The sequence below is a fragment of the Enhydra lutris genome, unplaced genomic scaffold (assembly GCF_002288905.1).
Source record: "Enhydra lutris kenyoni isolate GAN:26980312 unplaced genomic scaffold, ASM228890v2 scaffoldscaffold50, whole genome shotgun sequence".
NCBI lineage: Eukaryota > Metazoa > Chordata > Mammalia > Carnivora > Mustelidae > Enhydra > Enhydra lutris.
In genome coordinates this window covers 12623832-12646929 of record NW_019154134.1, presented here as the reverse complement: position 1 = coordinate 12646929, position 23098 = coordinate 12623832, and the positions used below count along the sequence as shown (strand labels likewise).

Below are 23098 nucleotides of genomic sequence, written 5' to 3'. Positions count from 1 at the left end.
AAGAGAATAAGTACTGCGTTGCATGCAATACAGTATACAACATCATGGGTCCTATCAAGTCGGCAGCCTTACTTCATAACATTAATGCAGGATTTTTCCTTTTGTTCTCTGTTGTCCGAAACTCAGAATTAAATATAATACTCAACTATAGCAAAAGTTCCATTATTTAAAGATTCATGAAAATAACCTTTTTTTTTTTTTTTAAGATTTTATTTATTTATTTGACAGAGAGAGAGAGATCACAAGTAGGCAGAGAGGCAGGCAGAGAGAGAGAGAGAGAGAGGGAAGCAGGCTCCCTGCTGAGCAGAGAACCCGACGCGGGACTCGATCCCAGGACCCTGAGATCATGACCTGAGCCAAAGGCAGCGGCTTAACCCACTGAGCCACCCAGGCGCCCAAAAATAACCTTTTTTAAAAAAGATTTTATTTATCTATTTTAGAGAGAGAGCGCTCATGAGTGAGAGAGCACAAGTAGGGGGAATGGCTGAGGGAGCAAGAAGCAGAGGGAGTAGAAGACTCCCTGCTGGGCAGGAAGCCTGATGTGGAACTCATCCCAGGACCCTGGGATCATGACCTGAGCTGATGGCAGACACTTAACCGACTGAGCCACCCAGGAGCCCAAATATAACTTTCTTCTCTATCTTCAACGGGTTTCTGTTCTGTTTGGCACACTTTACAGTGTTGAATTTTGGCTTATTTCAATTCCTTTTGGAGTGCAGACAGGCTATATTATGTGTGTTAAATGTGTACGGTCCTGTCAAAAAAAACATTGATTCCCTGAGATCAAGAGTCGGGGCGCCTGGGTGGCTCAGTGGGTTAAAGCCTCTGCCTTCGGCTCAGGTCATGATCCCAGGGTCCCCACATCGGGCTCTCTGCTCAGCAGGGAGCCTGCTTCCCCCCCTCTCTCTGCCTGCCTTTCTGCTTACTTGTGATCTCTATCTGTCAAATAAGTAAATAAAATCTTAAAAAAAAAAAAAAAAAAGTCACATGCTCTACCAACCAAGCCAGCCAGGTGCCTCCAAATCTTATTAAATTATAAAGTAGATATTTCTTCCCTCGATATTAAGAAATTTTTTTCTCCCCCCCCGATATTAAGAAATTTCTATTCCCAATGCCTATTTTACCTTTTTAAGCTATGAAATTTCAAAAGATGTTTGAATTTTTAAAAACAAATGCCATTTTGTCCTTATCAGGGATTGTAAAAGGGGATAGAGAAGAGGGATTATAGAATAATCTATTTCTTGATCTTGCAATTCCTACTATTATATATTAATTCAGAGTCCCATAAGAATATTACTAGGTAAATAAATTCAAAGAGGCAAATAAAATGAAGGTGAGAAATATCTCATCTCTTTTTATACCAGTGGTTCTTAATCATGGGTGATGTTCCCCCACTACCCCCCTGACATCTGATAATAACTAGACATTTTTGACGGTCACAACTGGGGTAGTGGCTACCGTCATCTAGTCATCAGAGACCAAGGATCCTGGTAAGCAATGTACCATGCACAGGATGGTACCCTCAACAATTATCCAACTTAAAATTAATGGTGCAAAGGTTATGGCCTTTGGGAAAAAAGAGAATATCAGTTGGAATCTCAATTTCTTTCCCCTCTTTCGAAGAACAATGATATTTAAAAAATTAACTTCTGAAATTTAGAAAGGAATTTAAGGATCTCTGGATCTCATATCTGTTAATATAAGATAAAAGCTCTCAAACTTCTTATGTTAATACCAAAATTATCTCTGGATGGTAAAAAAAAATTTTTTTCCTAAAAAAAATACAACAGCTAGACAGTAATTTCTTCAAAGTTATGGATACACTTAATATAACTAAGTTGGATGCCACATATTACAAAGAAAAAAATTATAATTCATTATGATCTGTCCTATATAAAATACATACAGAAAAGCTCTTTGTGAGTTCTGATAAGAAAAATGATCAAAACACTTTAACCAAGGCTTGAATATGAAGAATATGAAAAACGAAAGTAAATTTTAGAAATTCACATTTGCACCAACAATTCTGAATTGGGCAAATGGTCACTGCTGGCTCTTCATAGAATATGATTTCAAATACCCAACTTCACAAAGAACCTATGTTAAAAATTAGCCAGTCTGGTGTTAAGAACCAGCAATTTGATTCTGGTTTTACACTGCATTTCATGTACACATACAAAGATATCCATTCGCATACAAGTGGAGAAAACTAATTTGCCAACGCCACAGAAACAAGTACATAGGATAAACGTGTATGTGAAGCTACACAGACAAGCTAATTAAAAAGCCAAGAACAGATGGCATGTAGGTAAGTCACATACATTCGCAAAGTAGGAAGGAAATTGTTGAAAGGTCTTGAGTTGTTCAAGGTCTTGAAACCTTCCCCTTGATTTTTTAAGGCTTCAAAGGAGAGACATGACACAGAGGCACAGAAAAGAGATGCAGACAGGAGGCTACAGAAGGGATGGTCCTAAATAGACCCAACCTAAGCAAAATAATTGACAAGCACTGACCTATCAAACTAAAAATCTGAATGAGTGTATAAAACTTACAAATTTGTTAAAATCCATTTTCCCTCTTTAAACATAAGATGCTTTTATCTTTTCAAATGCCTAAGAGAGAAAGGATAACTAAAAAGCACTTGAAAAGAATACTCCATGTTTCTTTTTTATAAAAAAACAGAATGACTGGTCTGTCTTTATACCTCTGGAAATGTATTAAATGGTACCCATAATTTTTATTTTAGATATCCTCTTGCAATATGAAAATCCTACCACCACTTACATACAAAGATGGAGATTTCAAGCACTAAAATGAAAAAGAAATTACCACGCAGCTCAGTTAAAATGTCTATTTTTTGCTCAAGAATAGCTTCAAGTTGAGTAGCATATGAATCTACATCATAGTCTACTTCTTCAGTCATCTCTAGAAGAGCCTTTTCATCTTCTAACCATCGGATAGATTCCTAAAAGGACAAAAATTCAACAATCCAATAAGCCTCTTTGTAAGACAGAAACCAATTTACAAATTTCACATATGTTAAATATATTCAAGCATACCTCAGATGGTATTCTCTAAAATATTAATAAGTATAAAACATCTTTATTTACATAGTAAAATTGAGAAATACTTCCTTAAATTCTAACACAAACACAAACACGGTAAGCCAAGCAAGGTAACTTCATTTTTCTACTTTTACTTTACCCTGGGTAAGGGTTTGGGGAAGGGAGTGAATCAAACATGTATCAATCAGTGAGCACAATAATTCTCAAAACTTTAGTAGCTACCCCTAAAATTGGGGAAGAATGGTATAATAAAACTACTGAACAATTTATTGAGGTCTATGGTAGCCTAGAACTTGCAAACCATGTAGAATGTACAAACCCATTTGGGGCTTCATAGTGGTTGGTCAAGAGTTAACCCTAAATTCCAAACACTAGGTCTTCAAAATTATTCTAACTATAAGAGATCAACAGACAGTCAATTTTAGAAGAGTCAAACAAATCACTAAATAGTAGCTACTTACTATTCATAGACTAATCATTCTTAAATGATTTTAGATAATGTGGAATTTATAAGTTTCATTTCCTAGCAAAGTCATGAATCATACAAATCACGAGCAAGTTCCTACCATAGTGAGTTAAAGAGGCTTTGGATATGTAAATGGGCACTTTCTAGCTTTCAGTACAATTTAATAGTTAATTATAACTAGACTACACATATTATCAGGCTGAATTTTAGCAACTTAGCTTTAGATATCTATTAGACAACTATATATATATGTGTATATATACATATATATACACATATATATATAGTTTTCTATACCTATATATATATCCATCTCTCTATGTGTATCAATTAAAACACATATACACATCCCCATATTTTTCTTTTTCTTTAGTTATCCATTTAATCTTTTAAAACAACACTCTATTTTGAGAAATGACAGATCACAGCACAGAGTAACAATAAACCGAATTGTAAAAAGAATACTGGATTGAAACTGAAAAATAATCACTTCTGCAAAAAACAAAGACCTTCTAGATTTCATCATAAAATGGCAGAGTGGGAAATGATAGTCTTTATACGACACCTTGCTCCAAAAGCACAGAGACAATTTTTTTTTTTTTTAAAGATTTTATTTAATTATTTGTCAGAGAGAGAGAGGGAGAGAGAGCAAGCACAGGCAGACAGAATGGCAGGCAGAGGCAGAGGGAGAAGCAGGCTCCCTGACGAGCAAGGAGCCCGATGTGGGACTCGATCCCAGGACGCTGGGATCATGACCTGAGCCGAAGGCAGCTGCTTAACCAACTGAGCCACCCAGGCGTCCCCAGAGACAATTTTCTTAAATTACAAGTGTCCTTTCCTGATTTAATCTAAACACCTAGGCCTCTAAATAGATCACCAAAATAAGGGTTTGACTAAAACTGTTTTTCTTTTTTATTTTTTTTTAAGATATTACTTATTTGAGAGAGAGAGAGAGCGAGAGAGCACAAGCATGCAAGGGGAGAGGGTCAGAGGGAGCAGAGTCCCCACCGAGCAGGGAGCCCAATGCAGGACTTGATCCTGGGACCCCAGGACCATGAATCAAGCTGAAGGCAGTTGCCTAACCAACTGAGCCACCCAGGAGCCCCTCTGCCTTTTTTCAAAGACTTTTTTAAAAAGATTTTAAAGGGAGTGGCAGGCCCCCCACTGAGCAAGGAGCCTGCCTCAGGACTAGATCCCAGAACCCTGAGATTATGACCTGAGCCAAAGGCAGATGCTTAACCAACTGAGCCACCCAGGCGTCCCAGAACTGTAATAGTTTTGATGAGGGTACATCCTATTCTCAAGTTATAAAATAAATAGTTCTGTTATATTTTTGAGCCTTTTTTTTTTTTTTAAGATTTTATTTATTTTCTTGACAGAGATCACAGTAGCCAAAGAGGCAGGCCGTGAGAGAGAGGGAGAGAGAGAGAGAGAGAGAGAGAGAAGCAGGCTCCCCACTGAGCAGAGCCTGATGCGAGGCTCGATCCCAGGACCCCAGGATCATGACCTGAGCGGAAGGCAGAGGCTTTAATCTACTGAGCCACCCAGGCGCGCCCATTTTTGAGCCTTTTATCCAGGTGTTTAAATGGCCTACAGCTGACTCATGTTAATATTTGTTTATAAATAAATATTTCTCAAACATCAGAGAAGGGACACAGGTCAACAGAAAGACTGATCTATTGTTCACCTTTTTCTCAAAACACTTTTTTTTTTTCCAAAACATATTTATAGTCTCCATAATGCTAACTAAATGTTAGCTTCACTTCCTCTTAAGTATCATTCTCCAGGGTATTTTCTTGTTATAAAAGGGAGCAGGTGGGGGGAAGAATGAAATCATACAGTAAATCACACCGTACTTTTAATAGGCTGAATGGACAATGGGATGAATACATCAGCAGTTACTGGGACAGACAGGGATTTAACGATCCTCACACATCTGCCACTGTAGTAACCTTCCCTTTCCTAAAGCACTTTTCCTCCTTTGTAAGGAAAGATACTTCCTCAACTGTTATGATAACCCTTAGAAGTTTTTCTTACTTATGTCAGATAAACTGTCCTAACATGGAGAAAGAGGTGGTGGAGGGCAGAAGTTCAACCCTTTTCTAAAAATGGACAACAAACTAAAACAAACAGAGCAGGAGAAGAGTAGTAAATAAGCTAGGTCTTTTCACCATGGCACCAAAGAAACACTGTAACCACCATTCATTTTCTGTCCAAAATATCCCATACATATACTCTACACCCTACAAATACACATATACATACACAAAATAGTAAATTTTTAAAATTAGGATAATATTCAAAGTATTATGAAAGTTCTTAATTTCCCTACAGAAATATTTAATGAAAGGTCCCATCTTATTTTACCTGGAACACTGCCCTGTGATCTTCTACAACTTGTTCTTCCATTTCTACCATTTGTGAGACAGCTTCATGGAAAGTAAACAATTGGGGAGAAACTTCTTCTTCCTTAAGATGAACATAGTTTAAAAAATTAGGACATAAAGTTTACATTTTAAATGCTACATAAAAGTAGTTTTCCCAAATCATTTATAAAAATGTCATTTAAAAAAATGAGAAGTTTGCAAGATAAAGACTACTAAAATATAATATAAAAGGCAAAGCCACAACTTCTTTTTATGGGTCATAAGTATCCGATGTAACAGTCAGTAAGACAGCCCAAATTTAAGCCTCTCAGTAAGGGGTAGTTTTCACTTAGCCCAGGTTTTACTGTAGAATTACCCTAAAAAAGCAATCTCTTTTGGAATAATGCAACTTTTCAAAAATATATTTATTATAAGCTAAAATATACTAAAATATTTCCTCAGTATTGTTTTATTTTTACAATCTAAGCCATTTGTATGTCTTAAATATCTTTTCACCAGAAAAGAGATTTCAAGATAATGTCTTCTATGACTGTGATTATCAAATTAAGTGTTCTGAAGGTCTCAACTCTTACTAAATCTTAATTTCTGCATTACACCATACGGTATGTTTGTCAGTTTTTATAGAAATCTTAATCGACAACTGACTTTACCTCATCAACAAAAACCCCACAGACATAAATACAACATATTCTTAGTCCTACATCAAGTGAAAATTTCTCTAGCCTTGCTTTCTTTTTTGAGCTTCTTTCCCAACCCCAATGTCTATAATGATTTATTTCCTCAAAATGTGGCTTTAGTGATGAGGTTTACTTAAAATTGTTTTATAAAATGTGAGTTTAAAAAGTGACTTTTTCAAAATAGATACACAATTCTAAATGTATGTACAAATTTTGGTTAAATAGTATAAGAAGACATTTGACTTCAATCAGTATGCTACCATCTGTAAAAGTTTATATATATAATCAAGTTGGTCAAAGAACTTTTTATCTTCTCTTTGGGAAACAAATATGTTTTTATTAAGACATGCAGGCATACAATATATCATACGATAAACACACTCAACCAATTTTATTCATTATATTTGCCCACCTCCCTGTCAAGCCCAGAATGTCCTCTTTCTTTTGCATTAAGATACTATGCAAGTTCCTATCACTTCCATGCAGTCTACTTAGAATACTTTTTTTGTCTATACAACTACTTCTGGAATGCTAATGCTCTTTATTATCTTCTACTTTGTATACTTATGTTGGTTTTATCTGTAGGACATGTCTTAGACCCTATCCCGTTTTAATTTACCTTGTTAAGACCTTAATACAACAGTAAGAAAAGGTACACAGGCACCAGTAAACTCAACTAAAAAGCTAAGGCTGAACCACCTCAAGATAGTTCCAGGGGGTAGAAAATTTCAAGGAAAGCCACATACTCTTAAATATGGAGAAAACTCCAAGAACTCATGATGTTATACTTCAAGCCTCTGGATCAATCCTACCTAACCTCTCCAAATTGAAGTCCTACAAAGACCCAACCAGGCAGACAGAAAAATAAAATGGAAAAAATCTGCTACAGAGAGGGCACACCTTGTTTTCATTTTCCAAATCCTTAAGAGGCACCATACCTAGGTACAGTACATGGTTGTTTCAAGAATGCAAAAAGCAACTATACCTAACTTTTGGAGACAGGAGATAGGAATCTCATTTTCAGGCCAGGATCTCATTTTCAGTTTTTTATTTTCCATGGTTCAAAGTTTAGAACTCTTATTTTAAGCCAGGAACCCCAAGTTCCCTCACTTTTTGGAAAAGCAGTTAAAAAGTAGAGATAATTATGGTGTCTACTACATAGAGTTGTGAGGATTACATCAGATAATAAGTAAAATGCTTAGTTAATGTAAGTTATGTAGTAAGCAACTAATAAATGCCACCTTTTATCATGAGAAACTACTACTGTAAGATTCTTAAAAGAATATATAAAACTATGTAGGTTATATTTTTAAAAAGGAAGTTAATTATAAAATCTTTTACATCTCACAGAGAGGAATCCCTTCAACATATTAAAGTAATCAAATGAAAACATGTATTGTTTGTGCTTTTTTTGTTACCTCTTTATACCTCTTTGTCTTTATACAACAGGTACATTATTTTTATTTTTTGAGTAACTGGGAATCAAATTGTTAAATTATGAAATGTCACTAGCCATTTCAAACATACAGAGTACAACCATACTTAACAAATGTTAGCATTTTGCCATGTTTGATTTTTGATAGAGTTCATGCATTCTTTTTATATGCAGGAGTCCATAGTTAATTGTTTTTAACCTATATGTATGATATGTTGTATACGTAATTCTTGAAGTTGTTTTTTCTCTTTATTACTTTCAATACCACCAAAGTTTAAAACTGATAGAAAATCTGAGGGGGGGTAAAAAAAAAAAAAAAGTTTAGATCAGGGTCAGCAAACATTTTAAAAGGGCAGATAGTATCTATTTTGGGCTTGTGAGCCATACAGTTTTTGTCATTGCTTTTGTCCAAGAAAGCAGCCACACATGTTGTAAATGAAGCATAGCCATAATTCAGTAAAACTTTATGCATAAAAACATATGGCTGGCCCATAGACTGTAGTCGGCTGACCCCTGATGCAGATGGTGGTTTACAATCATTAAGTTCTGCTACTGATGAAATGAACTAAAATCAGGTCATTAGAACTATATTGTCACTCACGTTCTGTTCACAAAGAAGTTTCAGATCATCTCTCTGAGGGGAACTCCCCACACCCCACTGTGCCTCTAAGTCATCAATTTGATTTGGTGGGTGGTGCATTATTGGACGGACATCACCAGCAGCAGTTGTTGGATCCACAGTCAATTCTTTCACCCTATTAATACATAAGAGGTACCTAAAATTAACAAAGACACATGCAGAGGATCAAGAAACTACCATCCTATTCAATTAACATATTAAGACTGATGATGTCAGCTTTCCAGATCAAGTTTATCTGAAATCTGTGTAAAGACTAAAGGGATATTCGGCTGATGAACTTTCAGAATTTAGTGAGGTAACTTTACAATTATTTCAGAGATAATTATTGTGCATAATGACAATTAGCAAAGTATGCAGATTCAGTATTTCAAAGTAAAAACAAACTGTTTTTGCAATTAAATTATATAAACAGAAAAATGCTAACAACAGCACTTAGACCAATAAAGAGATTATTGCCAAAATCAGAGAACTTAATATACTTTGTAGATTTTTAGTTGTTATAATGCTCTATTAAAATAGCCACATGTGAAATAATCATAATTCTAACATATAAAGATTATGTTATAAAGTTCTATCAATTAAAAAATGTTTACCTATTATACTTCAGTTTACACAGTGGGAGGGTACATGTTCTAAATCAAACGATCTTTGTCATTTCCTCGCAGACAAGGAAATTTATAAGAACATACAGAGTAACGGTAAACTTCTCATTTTAAACAAGACAGTTTACCTTTCAACCATAAATATGCAAAGATGACATCATCCTTAAAATTATGAGGGGCAACAGGAAGCCTGAATTCTAAATCAACATTTTAAAGCAAATAAATTAGTAAAGTACACAAAAATGAAGATCATGCAGTACAATCATCACCTGCCAAATGAAATGAAAATGAAAAATAAAATGGCTCAGAACTAAAGTATAAATGAAATATTCATATGTAACACAATTCAAAAGAAACTATGAAAATAAACATCTTATGCATAGAAGGAAGTAGACCTGGTAATCGAAGGAGAAAAGTCGTCATACTCATAAGAAGGAGAGAGATCAGGGCGACTGCCACTACCCTGTGAGAAGGGAATGTCTGATGGACTAATTCCAAACTCCTTTACTCTGCAGCACCAAAACAGCAACAAATTAAGAGAAAATGCTCTTGTAAAGACAGCAATGCACATTTCAAGTTTTTATTTTGTATTCAGCTTAATTTGTTTTAAAAAAAAAGATATCAACATTGTTGTGACTTACTGTATATAGAGTACTTTAAAAATAATTTTAAGAAGTTTCTGAATTTTTCTGTTCTATTGATACCTTTGTCCATAGTCCTTACTTTCTGGTATACTTTCCCCTTTCCTCATGACCCCTCCTAAAAGTTTAACCAGACCATCACCTAAATTTTAAATGCCCCTTCTTTAACTACATGACTATTAATTAAATTTCCTTGTACAGTCAATACTGCAAATATTTTATTAGCATCAATGACCCCTCAATATTCTTGCAGACTTAAAAGAGAACACAAGAGTATTAAGTCCTTACGGCATCCACTGTTTGTAATGAATTAACTTCTCTCCTATGTGTCTAGAATGGTTCCATCCTTGGTACAAAATGAGAAAGCAGTTCCTCAAATAGTTTTCTGTGTTTGGTTCAGATGAAGAACCCTGGTTAAGGAAAGCCTCTTTAGCAATGGAATTTAAATTGCTTTTGGTAATATCTCCGATATTTATATATAACCAAATTATGGCTTTTCTTACACCTCTTTGTGATTCCCTATGTTCCTTTTGGAGCCATCCCATTTCAAAACAGTAAGCAGTATTTATTATGTATTTCCTACATGTTAGGTATTGTGATTATATATTTTAGGCATTATATTATATAAATCTTAAAACAATCCTGTGATATTATTTTTACCACTTTACAGATGAGAAATCGGTTCAGAGAAATAAAGTATCTTACCCAAGTTCATTCAATGAGAATAAGTGAGGTTCAAACTTAGCTATGAGTACAAACACTATGTTATTAAACATCCAATATACTGAGCATGTTTTTCTCATTACTTCTTTTAGATTTAATAAGAATGAAATTACTCTTTTGTTGGGTCACAGATAGTCATACAGATCAAACTAATAATCACTTAGATCAGACTAATTTATTTCTTCTACTTACAATCCTTCTTTGACCTATTGGTAATGTCTGCTATCACAGGTTCAATACTGGATTCAGCTGCCCTTCATCCTTTATAGTCACTTTGGAAAGCTTATATACCATACAGACTGACAAAATCTAAATTTCTAACAATGACGTGATTCTTTTTATTCCCAACTCCATTTAGGATTCTACCAGAATCTTCTAATTTAGATAACCTATCCGTCCCTAATAGGCTAATATTTTCCTCTATTCCAAGGGCTTCTGTCTAACTCAAACACTAAATACTATATGCAGGAATTATATTCCTCAAATGAGCTATCAGGGGAGGTTGGAAATCTTTATTTCCAGAGGTTTGCAAAGAAAAGACAGAATTATTTGTCCCAGATGGTTAATCACATTGCAGATAAATTACATTACATGATAATAAATTAAAACATTTACTTGGACCTAAATGAACTAGAGGAATAGCCAGATAGAGTATGTTCGCATTAGGTAGATTCTTTTGCAGTTAGAAGTCTGAAGACATGGAGGGGTTTTGTTTTAATTCTGTAACATGGCAATATTCTGCTATACTAAGCTGTTGCTCCTCTCTCCCATGAACAACTGGAAGTAAGAGAAGCACTTTAATGATAAAAACTCCACATACCAAAAATGTTCATTATAAAAATGAATTAAAAGTACCATAAATGTTTGCAGCTCAGAGCCCAAAATTCTAAGTTTAAAAAGGATTAAATTTAGAAATAAAGTTCCATTATATTTATAAAGAAGTTATTTTAATGTCTTTTTGCAAAATGTCAAAAGCTTATACATTCCAACAGTTTTTACTATCATTAAAAAAATCTCTTCAGTTGAAACAAAATCAAGTCACAACAGAAAAAGAGTATGACCCCATTTATGGAAAGTTCAAATACAGCTACCTATGTTGTTCAGAGATACATTCATAGGTGGAAAAACTGTTTTTAAAAAGAGAGAAAAAGAAAACCAAGAAAATTATGCCACAGAAGTCAAGACAACATCTACCTTGGGGTAGAGATTAATGGATTTGGACAGGTTATTCAGGATTTGTCATCAGGAGGGGACATATGGGGAGCTTTCTAGAGAGGCAGAAATGTTCTATTTCCCAATCTGATGACAGAATTTATACTGTATAAATATTTATTAGATTATTCACTTAATGTTTTCAGTACTTCTCTATACATATGTATTCCCTGTTTTTAAAAAAAAGATTAAAAATAAAATTTCCATAGCAATTAAACAGGACAAATACTGTATTCAGTAAAATTAAGGGACTGTCCACAGTAGAAATGGAATACAAAGAGGACTTTGATAGCTAACAATGAGAATCACAAATGCAGTATGTGATAAGAGATATTTAAAACTACAAAGTCATTTTTTCAAAACGAGTAACAGGAATGATTTTTTGAATAAATATAAATCTGTCTATCAGAATCTGAAGTTCCAAAGGCACTTCATGACTCTAAGGAATAAATTATTTTAAGTCTATAATATTTTTTGTCCTTTATTTGTAATAACATCACTGTCCATTAAATTATCTAACACTAGCGACAATGAGTAGTAAAATGTAACTCATAAAGAACACCAGAAAAAAAACGTGCTATCATTACTTATTCAAACCCTAGATTTCCCACATATGGCATTTAGTATTATCAGAAATAATTTTTAGCATATAGATAAAACAATTTAAGAAATACAGATTGGTCCCCTTATACTCATTTAGACTTTCCTATTAAGAAAAATTTACATGATTTAAATGTAGTAAAAAAATATGAAATATAACTTGGTGAAACAGAAAAATGTAATCACGTTCTAGGATAGAAAGACCAATTCTACTAAAGATCTAAATCTCTTTCCAAATTACGCAACACATTTCCATTTATTTTCAGAACTTGACCAAATGACTCTACATATCATCTTAATAACATGCAAAACATTTTTTTTAAATTAGAAAAAAATAATAAAAGTTACCCTATCAGATATTAAGTCAAAGTAACTACTGCTCTACTCCCCTCAAATTTCAAACTGAGTAACTATTTTGCATACCTATTTGCATATCTTAATGTATTAAGAGTATTTTCACAGGATGCCATTCCTGGAGAGATTGTGGCAATCTGAAGGAGAAGATGCAAAGGTAAAAAAAATGTTATAAATGATGAAGACAGTCTTATCAACATATTGTCCATTAAGATCTAATCTTAAAATGGTTATTTAAAATAAACATTTGTGGTATCTAAACTCCAAGATAATTTGCAATATTACACCCACAATCAGATAATAATTGTAAACCACATAAAATATATGAAAGCACCAGAAAATGATTTAAATTGGACAGAAAATGGAGGTCAACACCCAGGAGGGAAGAGCACTGAGAGTTTCCACTACCCCCTCCCCACCCAATACAACACTTTTTTTGTTTAAGGGCAAGCCCCACTGCTGTCACACAGGACAACTGAAACTTTACTAGAAAACGGGAATTTCACTGGTTATACTAAAGGACAGAATTTGAAGGTAGCAACTAAAGCAGCTAGAAAGTGAAGTTTGTCCCAGAAGAGAGATAATCATATAAGGAGGTAATCGTGACAACCAAAAATTGTACATATAAACCGCCCAAATCTCTGGCTGACTCCTGAACCAGGCATACATAAGGCTTACTCCAAGTAACAGCTGAGTCTAAAAGAACAGTTTTCAATTTTATCTGCTGCCCAAAACAGGGAAGACAAGAGTTTGAAATAAGTTAAGTGCACTTCTTGCTAAAACAACAACAATCAATAAACTTTAGAACATAAGAGAATTCAGAGTGTCTAAGTATTTATTCATAATAAAAATTATATAAACAAAAAAAAATTATATAAACCAATTTTACTAGACATACGAAGAAAAAGAAAAGCATGAACCATACTCAAGGAGAATAAAAATCAATGAAGACCAACCTCAAGAAGACTCAGATGTTGGAAATAGTAGAATGCATTATAAGTACAATATAATCCTCTCTTATCAGACTGGAAGGGACCACATCTTAAGTACCATTGTATCTCTCACAATAGAAGGATTTAAATGACTGTTATTAATGTGCATTATAATCTTTCCAAAGATATTGTGAGTTATTCACTATTCAGGGTTAAAACAAAACAAACAAACAAACAAACAAACATAAACTTACCATGCAGGTACGAGAATTTTCACCTATGAATGAATCTCTTAACACCTGAGTGAGCTTACTTGCTCTGAAAGGAGTATGAGGTTTATTTCTACCTAAGGCTCTGATGCACTCCTGAAAATTAAGAAAGCAAGTTTCACAGATTAGGCTCCTTATAACAAGTAATCTTATCTAACATATTTAAAAGACCTTTTATTATAACCCTAACATTTAAGATCTGATCCGCTCTGGAAATCCTACTAACAGGTTTAGGGCATAGTAAAGATGGTTACATAAAGCTAATTCAAGAAAATGAAATTAAAAACAGTAACAACAACAACAAAGTACTTATAAAAGATTCTTCTAGAGACTCTAACTAGAATTTAGAAGTAACAGATAGAAGGATAAAAAGCTAAACTTTGAAATTGGCATGACAAAAGAAAAAACACAATGTTTTCTTATAACCTTGCCACTCCTTCCTTCCCCCCCTTTTTTTTTAAAGATTTTATTTATTTATTTGACAGACAGAGATCACAAATAGGCAGAGAGGCAGGCAGAGAGAGAGAGGAGGAAGCAGGCTCCCTGCTGAGCAGAGAGCCCGATGTGGGGCTCGATCCCAGGACCCTGGGATCATGACCTGAGCCGAAGGCAGTGGCTTTAACCCACTGAGCCACCCAGGTGCCCCTCCCTTTTTTTTTTTTTTAACATTTTTTAAAAGATTTTTTTCCCCCAAAAGATTTTATTTATTCATTTGTTTATTTAACAGAAAGAGAGAGGGAACACAAGCAGTGGGGAGAATGAGAGGGAGAAGTAGGTTTCCCACTGAGCAGGGAGCCAGATGCAGGGCTTGATCCCAGGACCCTGGGATCATGACCTGAGCTGAAGGCAGATGCTTAACCAAATGAGTCACCCAGGCACCCCGATCCTTCTTTTTCTATTCAAGGAAGGGACAGAATATTGTCCTCCTAACTTTCTGAAAGCCATTCCACATTTTTCTGAGACAGTATTTCTTAGCTGAGTTTTGGGATTCCTTATCTTCCCCTACAATAATTGTAACTAGTTAAAGCCCTGTAGAATCTTAGATCTTTTTCACTCTAAAAAAAAATGAGTATGTGTAAAGAATCCTGGGTATATTATAAATCAATAACTGTAAACATAAACAAACCTCTCTTCCTTACTAAATGCTACATTTGCTATGATTTGTAGCTACTCTAAACAAAATTAATGTCAAAAGCAAAAGATCTTTCACAATTAAATACATGTTATTTACCTTGAGTGCTAAAAGGCTTTTATTAATTTCAGCACCTTCAAGCCTGGTTTGCCTGTCTGCACTGGAAGTATCAGCTCCTCGTTCATTTCCAGCCAAATCAATGAGAGAAAATTTGCCATGTAGTTTTCCTTTCCTTCTAAGAATAATCTGAAACACTGCATGGCTCCGAGATGAATGTGCATTTGCAGATGTTTGACCGGATGTTCTACAACAATATGATTAAGGTTATTTTAGATACCAAAAATACATCAGTTTTTTATATTGTAAACCATGGTATTCCATCAAAGAAACCTTCAAAAAACTATCCAGTTTTCATCATTTAAGTACAAAAGAGACAATCTGACTTAAATCACTTCAACATACCAGATTCATACACTTTAATCTGGCACACTTTGAGTTTATTTGTAGTATGATTATCAATATAGTAGATATCACTCAGTAACATATAACGGTAGAAGTTTTTATGAACAAATTTTCACTACGAAAATGCATTAATACCTCCGTTTTGTTTAAATACCCAAATTATCTAAAACTGATTAAGAAATTAAGTTTCTCTTACTTAAAATGAAATTTACCTGCAACTGTTGCCTATGTCAATGAGTTTCAGTACATCTTCAACACATTTGACCTCCCGTTCCTGTAATCCCACCACTTGAACCTGTTGTTTTCCATCTTCTAGTACTCTTAATTTTGTTTTCCTGTTTAGCAAGTCAAACACCTATTTAAAAAAAAAAAGAATTGGAAAACTAGCTTTAAAGAAAAAGACTCCGTTCTATAAAAATGAATCAGAGTCCAAAAATTATTTCAGAAAATTAGAATAACTTGAATAATAATGCTCAATATAGAAGTTGAGACTTTCAAAGGGAATTTCCTAAAATCTCAACAAAATGCTCACATAATAGTCTAACACATATAAAAATATGTGGTGGAAATGGTTGTACAACATGTAGTTAATGCCAGTGAACATGTACACAAAAAAAATGGGTAAAGTGTTAAATTTCATGTTATAAATATATTAAACCACAATTTAACATCCTCCCAAACAAAATCAGTTTGTTTGTTTTTTTAAGTTTCCACTTACCTTTCCACTATAAATTTCAAAAAAGGTTGCATACACTTGAAGTTCTAACTTCTTATAGTTTGGCTTCTTTAACATTAAAAAGACATCCCGAGCTGTCAAGAATTCCATGTGGAGAAAATGTGTTAAGATGTTACAAATACTATCTTTTTTTTTTTTTTTTAAAGATTTTATTCATTTTATTTGAGAGAGAGAGAGGGAGCAAGAGAGAGAACATGAGCAGGGGACAACAGGGGCAGAAGGGGTGGAAGAACAAACTCCCTGCTGAGCAGAGAGCCTGATACAGGGCTCAATCCCAGCACCCTGGGATCACAACGTGAGCAGATGCTTCACTGACTGAGCCACCCAGGCACCCTACAAATACTATCTTTAAAAAGCAATTCAAATTTTCTCTATTTAGAGGAATCAATTAATCTTTACCTAGAATGACAGTATCGATAAAAAAAAAATGAAGACTAAAGTGAACACTAATTTTACAAAAAAATAGTAATAGTTTTTTTATACTTAAATATAGATGTCACTCTCATATTCAATAAGAGAATGCTATTTAATCATATAAATAACATAAAATTATAGGTGGTCATAGCAAGATTATTCCCATAACCATACCAGACAGAAGTTTTTCATACATTACCTATTCGACAACAAATACTTATAAGTTTCAACAAATACTAAGCTCCAATAATATGTCAAATTAAAATAATAAAAATAAAATCAAGATTCCTGTTCCAAAAGCTAATTCTCACAATTCTTTTCAAGCAGTCTGACAACCTAAAACTGTTGTTTAACTTTATGGTTATCCTGAAAGTCTTGAACGATATTTCCAAGTTTTATTTCAAAGCCACCTGAGCAATATTCAAAAACATTACAAATGATATGCAAAAAAGACAGTTACCTGCTAATGCATAAATTCCTTTAGAACAATCTTGATTCTTTCCTGAAAAGTCACCTCCCATAGTCTACATGTTAAAAAACAAATAATAATAGACATTATTCAGGAATAAATCTTAAGAATTTAGGTTTTAGAATTAAGCCATAAGGAAAATAAACAAGCTGCATAGGACGATGTAATTAATGAATTACTCACATGAGTTTTTCCACTTCCAGTCTGCCCATAAGCAAAGCATGTAGCCATTCCCCTTTCAAATATAGTTTCCACTAGTGGTCTAGCTGTAAACCTTAAAAATAAAATGCACTAGTCAGAATGTGCCATCAATATTTAAATTAAGTAAATAAAATACTAAGTCTTATTAATAAACAAAAGTCATACCAATTTTTTTTTAATATTTTATTTATTTATTGGGCAGAGAGAGATCACAAGTAGACAGAGAGGCAGGCAGAGAGAGAGGGAAGCAGGCTCCCTGCTGAGCAGAGAGCCCGATGCGGGACTCAATCCCAGGACCCCGAGATCATGACCTGAGCCGAAGGCAGCGGCTTAAACCCACTGAGCCACCCAGGCGCCCCATACCAATTTTTTTTTAAGGTTTTATTTATTTGACACAGAAACAGAGAGTACAAGTAGGCAGAGTAGCAGGCAGAGGGAGAGGGAGAAGCAGGCTCTCCGCCAAGCAGGGAGCCCCATTCGGGGCTCAATCCCAGGAACCTGGGATCATGAACTGAGCCGAAGGCAGCTGCTTAACCAACTGAGCCACCCAGGCGCTCCCATACCAATATTTTTAACAAATCAGTGGGCTCAACTGTCAGACTACAGTTGAGCCCACTGATTTGTTACAGTTTTTAAATAACCTTATCCTAAAATTGCTTACAGCTCTTTAAAGCATAATATCAAGTAATTCCATAATAAACGATGGTCACAATGGGCCCCCCCTAAAAAAAGAGAGAAAGAAAAAGACAGTAACTGAGCTAAGACATGTGTATGTAAAAGACAATATTAAGGTTTTAAAAATAACAACAAAAAAATGTAATACTAGGCAAGACAAGTAAGGTTTCTACAGTGAAAACCAACAAAACCAACCAAACATACAAAAACCCACACTACCAGGATTAAAAGTTTTAACAGAAATCAAAACAAAAGAGTGATAATCTCAAGAGAGAAAAAAAACAAAACTATAAAAACATTATCTTAAGGCCATCTACCCAAGTAGAAAAGTGACAGGGTTTCCTTGAATGTAGCTAAGTAAATATAAATTATACATATAAGACACTGTAGTTGATAGATAGTCTCAGTTCAGGAGAAGGATGCAAAAATATGGTTTTGAATTACTTTGCAAACCTGTTACTGTAATCACAGCTAGAGTTAAAATTATAGAAATACTTCATTGAGCAGAGCTCTAGAAAATGTAATGGGAAACAAATCTTTTTTCAATTGGCTTCAAAATAATGTATGTGGGGCACCTGGGTGGCTCAGTGGGTTAAGCCTCTGCCTTCTGCTCACGTCATGATCTCGGGGTCCTGGGATCGAGCCCCACATCGGGCTCTCTGCTACGTGAGGAGCCTGCTTCCCCCTCTCTCTCTGCCTGCCTACTTGTGCGCTCTCTCTGTGCCAAATAAAAATAAAAAATCTTTAAAAAAAAATAATGTATGTGGAACACTTTATACAGTTCTGCTGAATTTTTTTTTTAAGGAACAACTGAAAAAGGCACAGAACAGAAGGAGCAGGAAACAGTGGTCAAATAGAAGTAGTAAATGAGGGTGCGTGGGTGGCTCAGTTGGTTGGGCAACTGCCTTCGGCTCAGGTCATGATCCCAGAGTCCCAGGATCGAGTCCCACATCGGGCTCCCAGCTCCACAGGGAGTCTGCTTCTCCCTCTGACCTTCTCCCCTCTCATGCTCTTTTTCACTCTCTCTCTCAAATAAATAAATAAAATCTTAAAAAAAAAAATTGTAGTGAATGAGTCTACAGAGTGATTAGACAAAAAAAGGCCTAACTCGCATTCCCTCAAAGGTAAATAAAGAGGATAGCATCAATACTGGTAAAATTAAGAAGCATATATATAAGGTAAAACTGAATGTTTACTAAATCTAGCATATTCAGAGAAACATACCTTATAATTATAAAGTCAAACAGACATATTTTATGAAGCAGGAGTGGAAGAAGAAAAGGAAGCGGCAGGGGAAGAGGACTCTCTTCTCCAGTAAAAATACACAATTTATATTAATAGTTTCCTTTTAAAACAAATTCTTCATAATACCATTTAGCATTCACATATTCTTTAATTTTCTCCTCTTTTTTTACAACTGAACTCCCAGTTTACTGGCTTAAGCCCAATGGAGTTGATCTAAAAAATATCTCATTAATAAGACTTCAATTCTCAGGACTCTTATTAACCATTTAATTTTCTGTTTTCCAGCCATATTTATAAAACGAAAAGTCAATGAAAAAGCATTCAAGTAATTGCCAAGACAGTTCTATATAGGTTGAAATAGCACTGCTGTTAAAACTGACCTGTTATAATTAGAAGGCAATGTTTACAAACGATGTATGCAAATATTCCAAATTTCTTTACTAATACAGAGACTAAAAAGCAAAAAGTAAAAGTCCCCTCTAATCATATATCACATTGCTAGAACTACAGAAAACGCCTACATTTTCCAGAAATTTCCTATCCATATATAAATATATATCTAATGTATGGGATATATAATATACAGTGCATGAGATACATATTAGTAATAAAAACTATGATTTGGGGGTAGAATTAAAGGGAACAAGTAGTAATACTGATTATTGTGTTTATGACATAACTTTTGTTTAAACTCAGAATAAAAGAGCATATTGTACTTTTGGAGAGATATGCCAAGATCAACACAAGGTTCAGGGTAGTGATAAATACACAGTATAAGAACAAAATTGTTATTTAAAACAAATTTACCTACCTGTAAACCATTTCATTAGGAGCTGAGTCATCAAAGGCATAATCAAAACGAAATGTTTGGTTTTCTAGGTACCTTGTTAAATCTACTTTTTGTTTTGGTTCATGTACCATCACAACATCTTTACTAGGGATTGTGATTACATCAAGATCTTTCATTTGAGTTTCTAAAAGAATAAATGAAAATCAATGCCCAGTAATTTTCATAGCATTTGGATGTAATAAATAATTTTTAAAAAGTGATAAAAATTTTAATAGAAGTATTAATTTCTATAAATATAAGTATCTCATAAATATGCCATTCAAGAAGACATATTTGAACCAAGTAAAAAAATTATCAAAATTTCTGTAAAGCAAGAACCAGAAATAGCAATGATTCATAGAGCAGTAACAAAGCAGATCTAACAAAGAAATCTGCATGATTATGTAACAAATAAAATGATTTATATTTAACTTTTCTAAACCAATTTAATTTCTGCTATCATTAAAATAAATACCAACTGGACAAAATCAACCTCTTATTAAGAGTTCAAAAAGCATCATACCTTTTTTATTGAGTGGTCGTTTTCTTACACAAACGCATATTCTATGTTCATCAATCTAGAAATAAAGTATTTTATTTCAATATTTATCGTGTTATATGAAAACTGAAAAGCCAGTTATGCAATATTTCCTACAGAGATTTTAGAAATTTATGCATATCATAAATAAGATAAATAAGCTTAAAAATCAAATTAGTATGTATGAATTTTAATAGTCCAAAGACAATGATTTCTAAAATTCTGAGCATAACTGAAAATTACTCATTTTATTATTTGGTAAATAATTAGGAAATAACTTTGTAGAGGGCACCACTGTTCCTACTAGCAGCATAAGGTTCACACTAAGAAGCTGCCTTACTTCCATATATACTGCACATAACATAAGCGAAATTTCCTACCAAGTGGTGTACTGTGAGGTTGATTAAAGGGAAAGGTATTGACAAAGATAACTAATAGCAAGAAATGCGATTCTCAGATTATTAGTGAGCAAAATAACTCCCAACAATTTTATAATAGCCAATTCTTACACATAAATATTTTTCATAAAATTTATTCTCTCAATACCTCCCTTTTAATAATAAATATATAACACACGGATTGGCAAAGTATGGTCTGCAGACCTAATCCAGCCCACTACCGCTTTTATGAAGTTTTACCGAGACAGCTGTACTCATTTGTTCACATACCATCTATGGCTGCTTTCATAGTACAAAAGCAAAACTGAGTAGTTGTGATGAAGACCATATGGCTCACAAAGCCAAAAATATTTACTATCAGGGCCTTTTAAGAAAAAGTTTGCCAATTACTGTCCTAAAGTATGAATTCAGATGTAGTAGATTAAACACAGGTAGGGGTAAGCAAGGACTAAAATATATACAAAAGTGTTATTAACAACAACTCTCTGAAATCCTAAACAATACTTCGGCTTGACACAAATGTATTTTATGTACCCAGGGTATTCTGTACATGCGAGGTCAGATATTATTTTTCTTAAGTATCAATTACTCACAAACTATTCCCTGTCCAAAAAATTCTCATTCTTCAAGAGGAAAGTAGCTGAGTAATAGGAAAGCAGAATACTTTTCAAGCACTAGATTTCTGGTCTAGTATGGTCCTCAACAACCACTAAAAGCTAGACTAACATTTATTTATTTATTTTTTTAAAGATTTTATTTATTTATTTGACAGAGAGAGATCACAAGTAGGCAGAGAAGCAGGCAGAGAGAGAGAGAGAGAGAGAAGCAGGCTCTCTGCCGAGCAGAGAGCCCGATGCGGGACTCGATCCCAGGACCCTGAGATCATGACCCGAGCCGAAGGCAGCGGCTTAACCCACTGAGCCACCCAGACGCCCCTAGACTAACATTTATTTTAAAATATCAAATTAACTAATAGTAAATTTGTATGACAGTGGCATCTATAGGCCAAATCAAAGAGGAAATAGGCTTGGAATTGGGATAAAATTTTCAATGATGGTCAGAAAGAAGAATGGGTCTTCTGACATCATTCCTTAAACTGTTGTTCTGCTCTACCAAGGACAGAGTCTTTGCTTTGAAAAGAACATCTCCGTGGGAAGCATGTCTGATTAATCAAATTATGGGAGATAAGCATAACTGTGAATGATTTCTTGATATTCACCTTAAAACATGAGGAATATACACCCATAAAGAAAGAAACTACACAGCTAAATCCAGTATTAAGTGGGCACTGCACATTTTTTTTTAATAGCATAAAAAAATTCCAGAACAATAGTTTACAAAGAATCTTACAGGATCTGCTGTTGTTAACGGTCTATAATCCAAACTTCCTCTAAAGTCTCTGATCATACACATAATTTCATAATTTGGGTTTGTAGCATCAACATCCTATAGGGAGACAGAGAAAATTCATCATTTATTATCATTACAAAAATGGATACTGTTGCATTTGTTTTTTTTTTTTAAAGATTTTATTTATTTATTTGACAGACAGACATCGCAAGTAGGCAGAGACAGGTAGAGAGAGAGCAGAGAGAGAGGGGGAGAAGCAGACTCCCCGCTGAGCAGAGAGCCTGATGTGGGGCTCGATCCCAGGACCCTGGGATCATAACCTGAGCCAAAGGCAGAGGCTTAACCCACTGAGCCACCCGGGTACCATGCTTCCCCCTCTCTCTCTGCCTGCCTCTCTGCCTACTTGTGATCTCTGTCTGTCAAATAAATAAATAAAATCTTTTTAAAAAATAAATAAATAAAGCCACTCTTGAATTATTTCAAAAGTTCACATGTTACACATACAACTTGATCAACCTAAAAAATGAAGCAAGAGAAAAATAGTGGTCATCATAAAAATCAATAAAGAACTCTAGAAAAACTGAAATTCTACAAAAATTCATTTAATCAGATTTTTCTTCGCCATGCTTAATCCAGTGTTCCAGCA

At 34.3% G+C, this 23098-nt stretch overlaps 1 protein-coding gene across 3 annotated transcripts in view; it reads right to left on the bottom strand.

Moving 5' to 3' along the window:
- Positions 1-23098, bottom strand: part of LOC111156880 (kinesin family member 2A) — a 74474-nt gene that overhangs the window by 3282 nt on the left and 48094 nt on the right. For 2 of the 3 annotated variants that reach the window (XM_022518010.1, XM_022518011.1), the window contains exons 7-19: positions 22453-22548; positions 20690-20744; positions 20149-20311; positions 17400-17490; positions 17208-17271; positions 16316-16407; positions 15810-15952; positions 15235-15439; positions 13989-14099; positions 12872-12939; positions 8632-8785; positions 5899-6000; positions 2830-2965 (exon numbers count right to left, since the gene is read on the bottom strand). In XM_022518010.1, the coding sequence (XP_022373718.1) occupies positions 2830-2965; positions 5899-6000; positions 8632-8785; positions 12872-12939; positions 13989-14099; positions 15235-15439; positions 15810-15952; positions 16316-16407; positions 17208-17271; positions 17400-17490; positions 20149-20311; positions 20690-20744; positions 22453-22548 (1480 nt within the window). Of the gene's footprint in view, positions 1-2829; positions 2966-5898; positions 6001-8631; positions 8786-9667; positions 9782-12871; positions 12940-13988; positions 14100-15234; positions 15440-15809; positions 15953-16315; positions 16408-17207; positions 17272-17399; positions 17491-20148; positions 20312-20689; positions 20745-22452; positions 22549-23098 lie in introns of all 3 variants that reach the window. The other variant, XM_022518009.1, reaches the window with a different exon arrangement.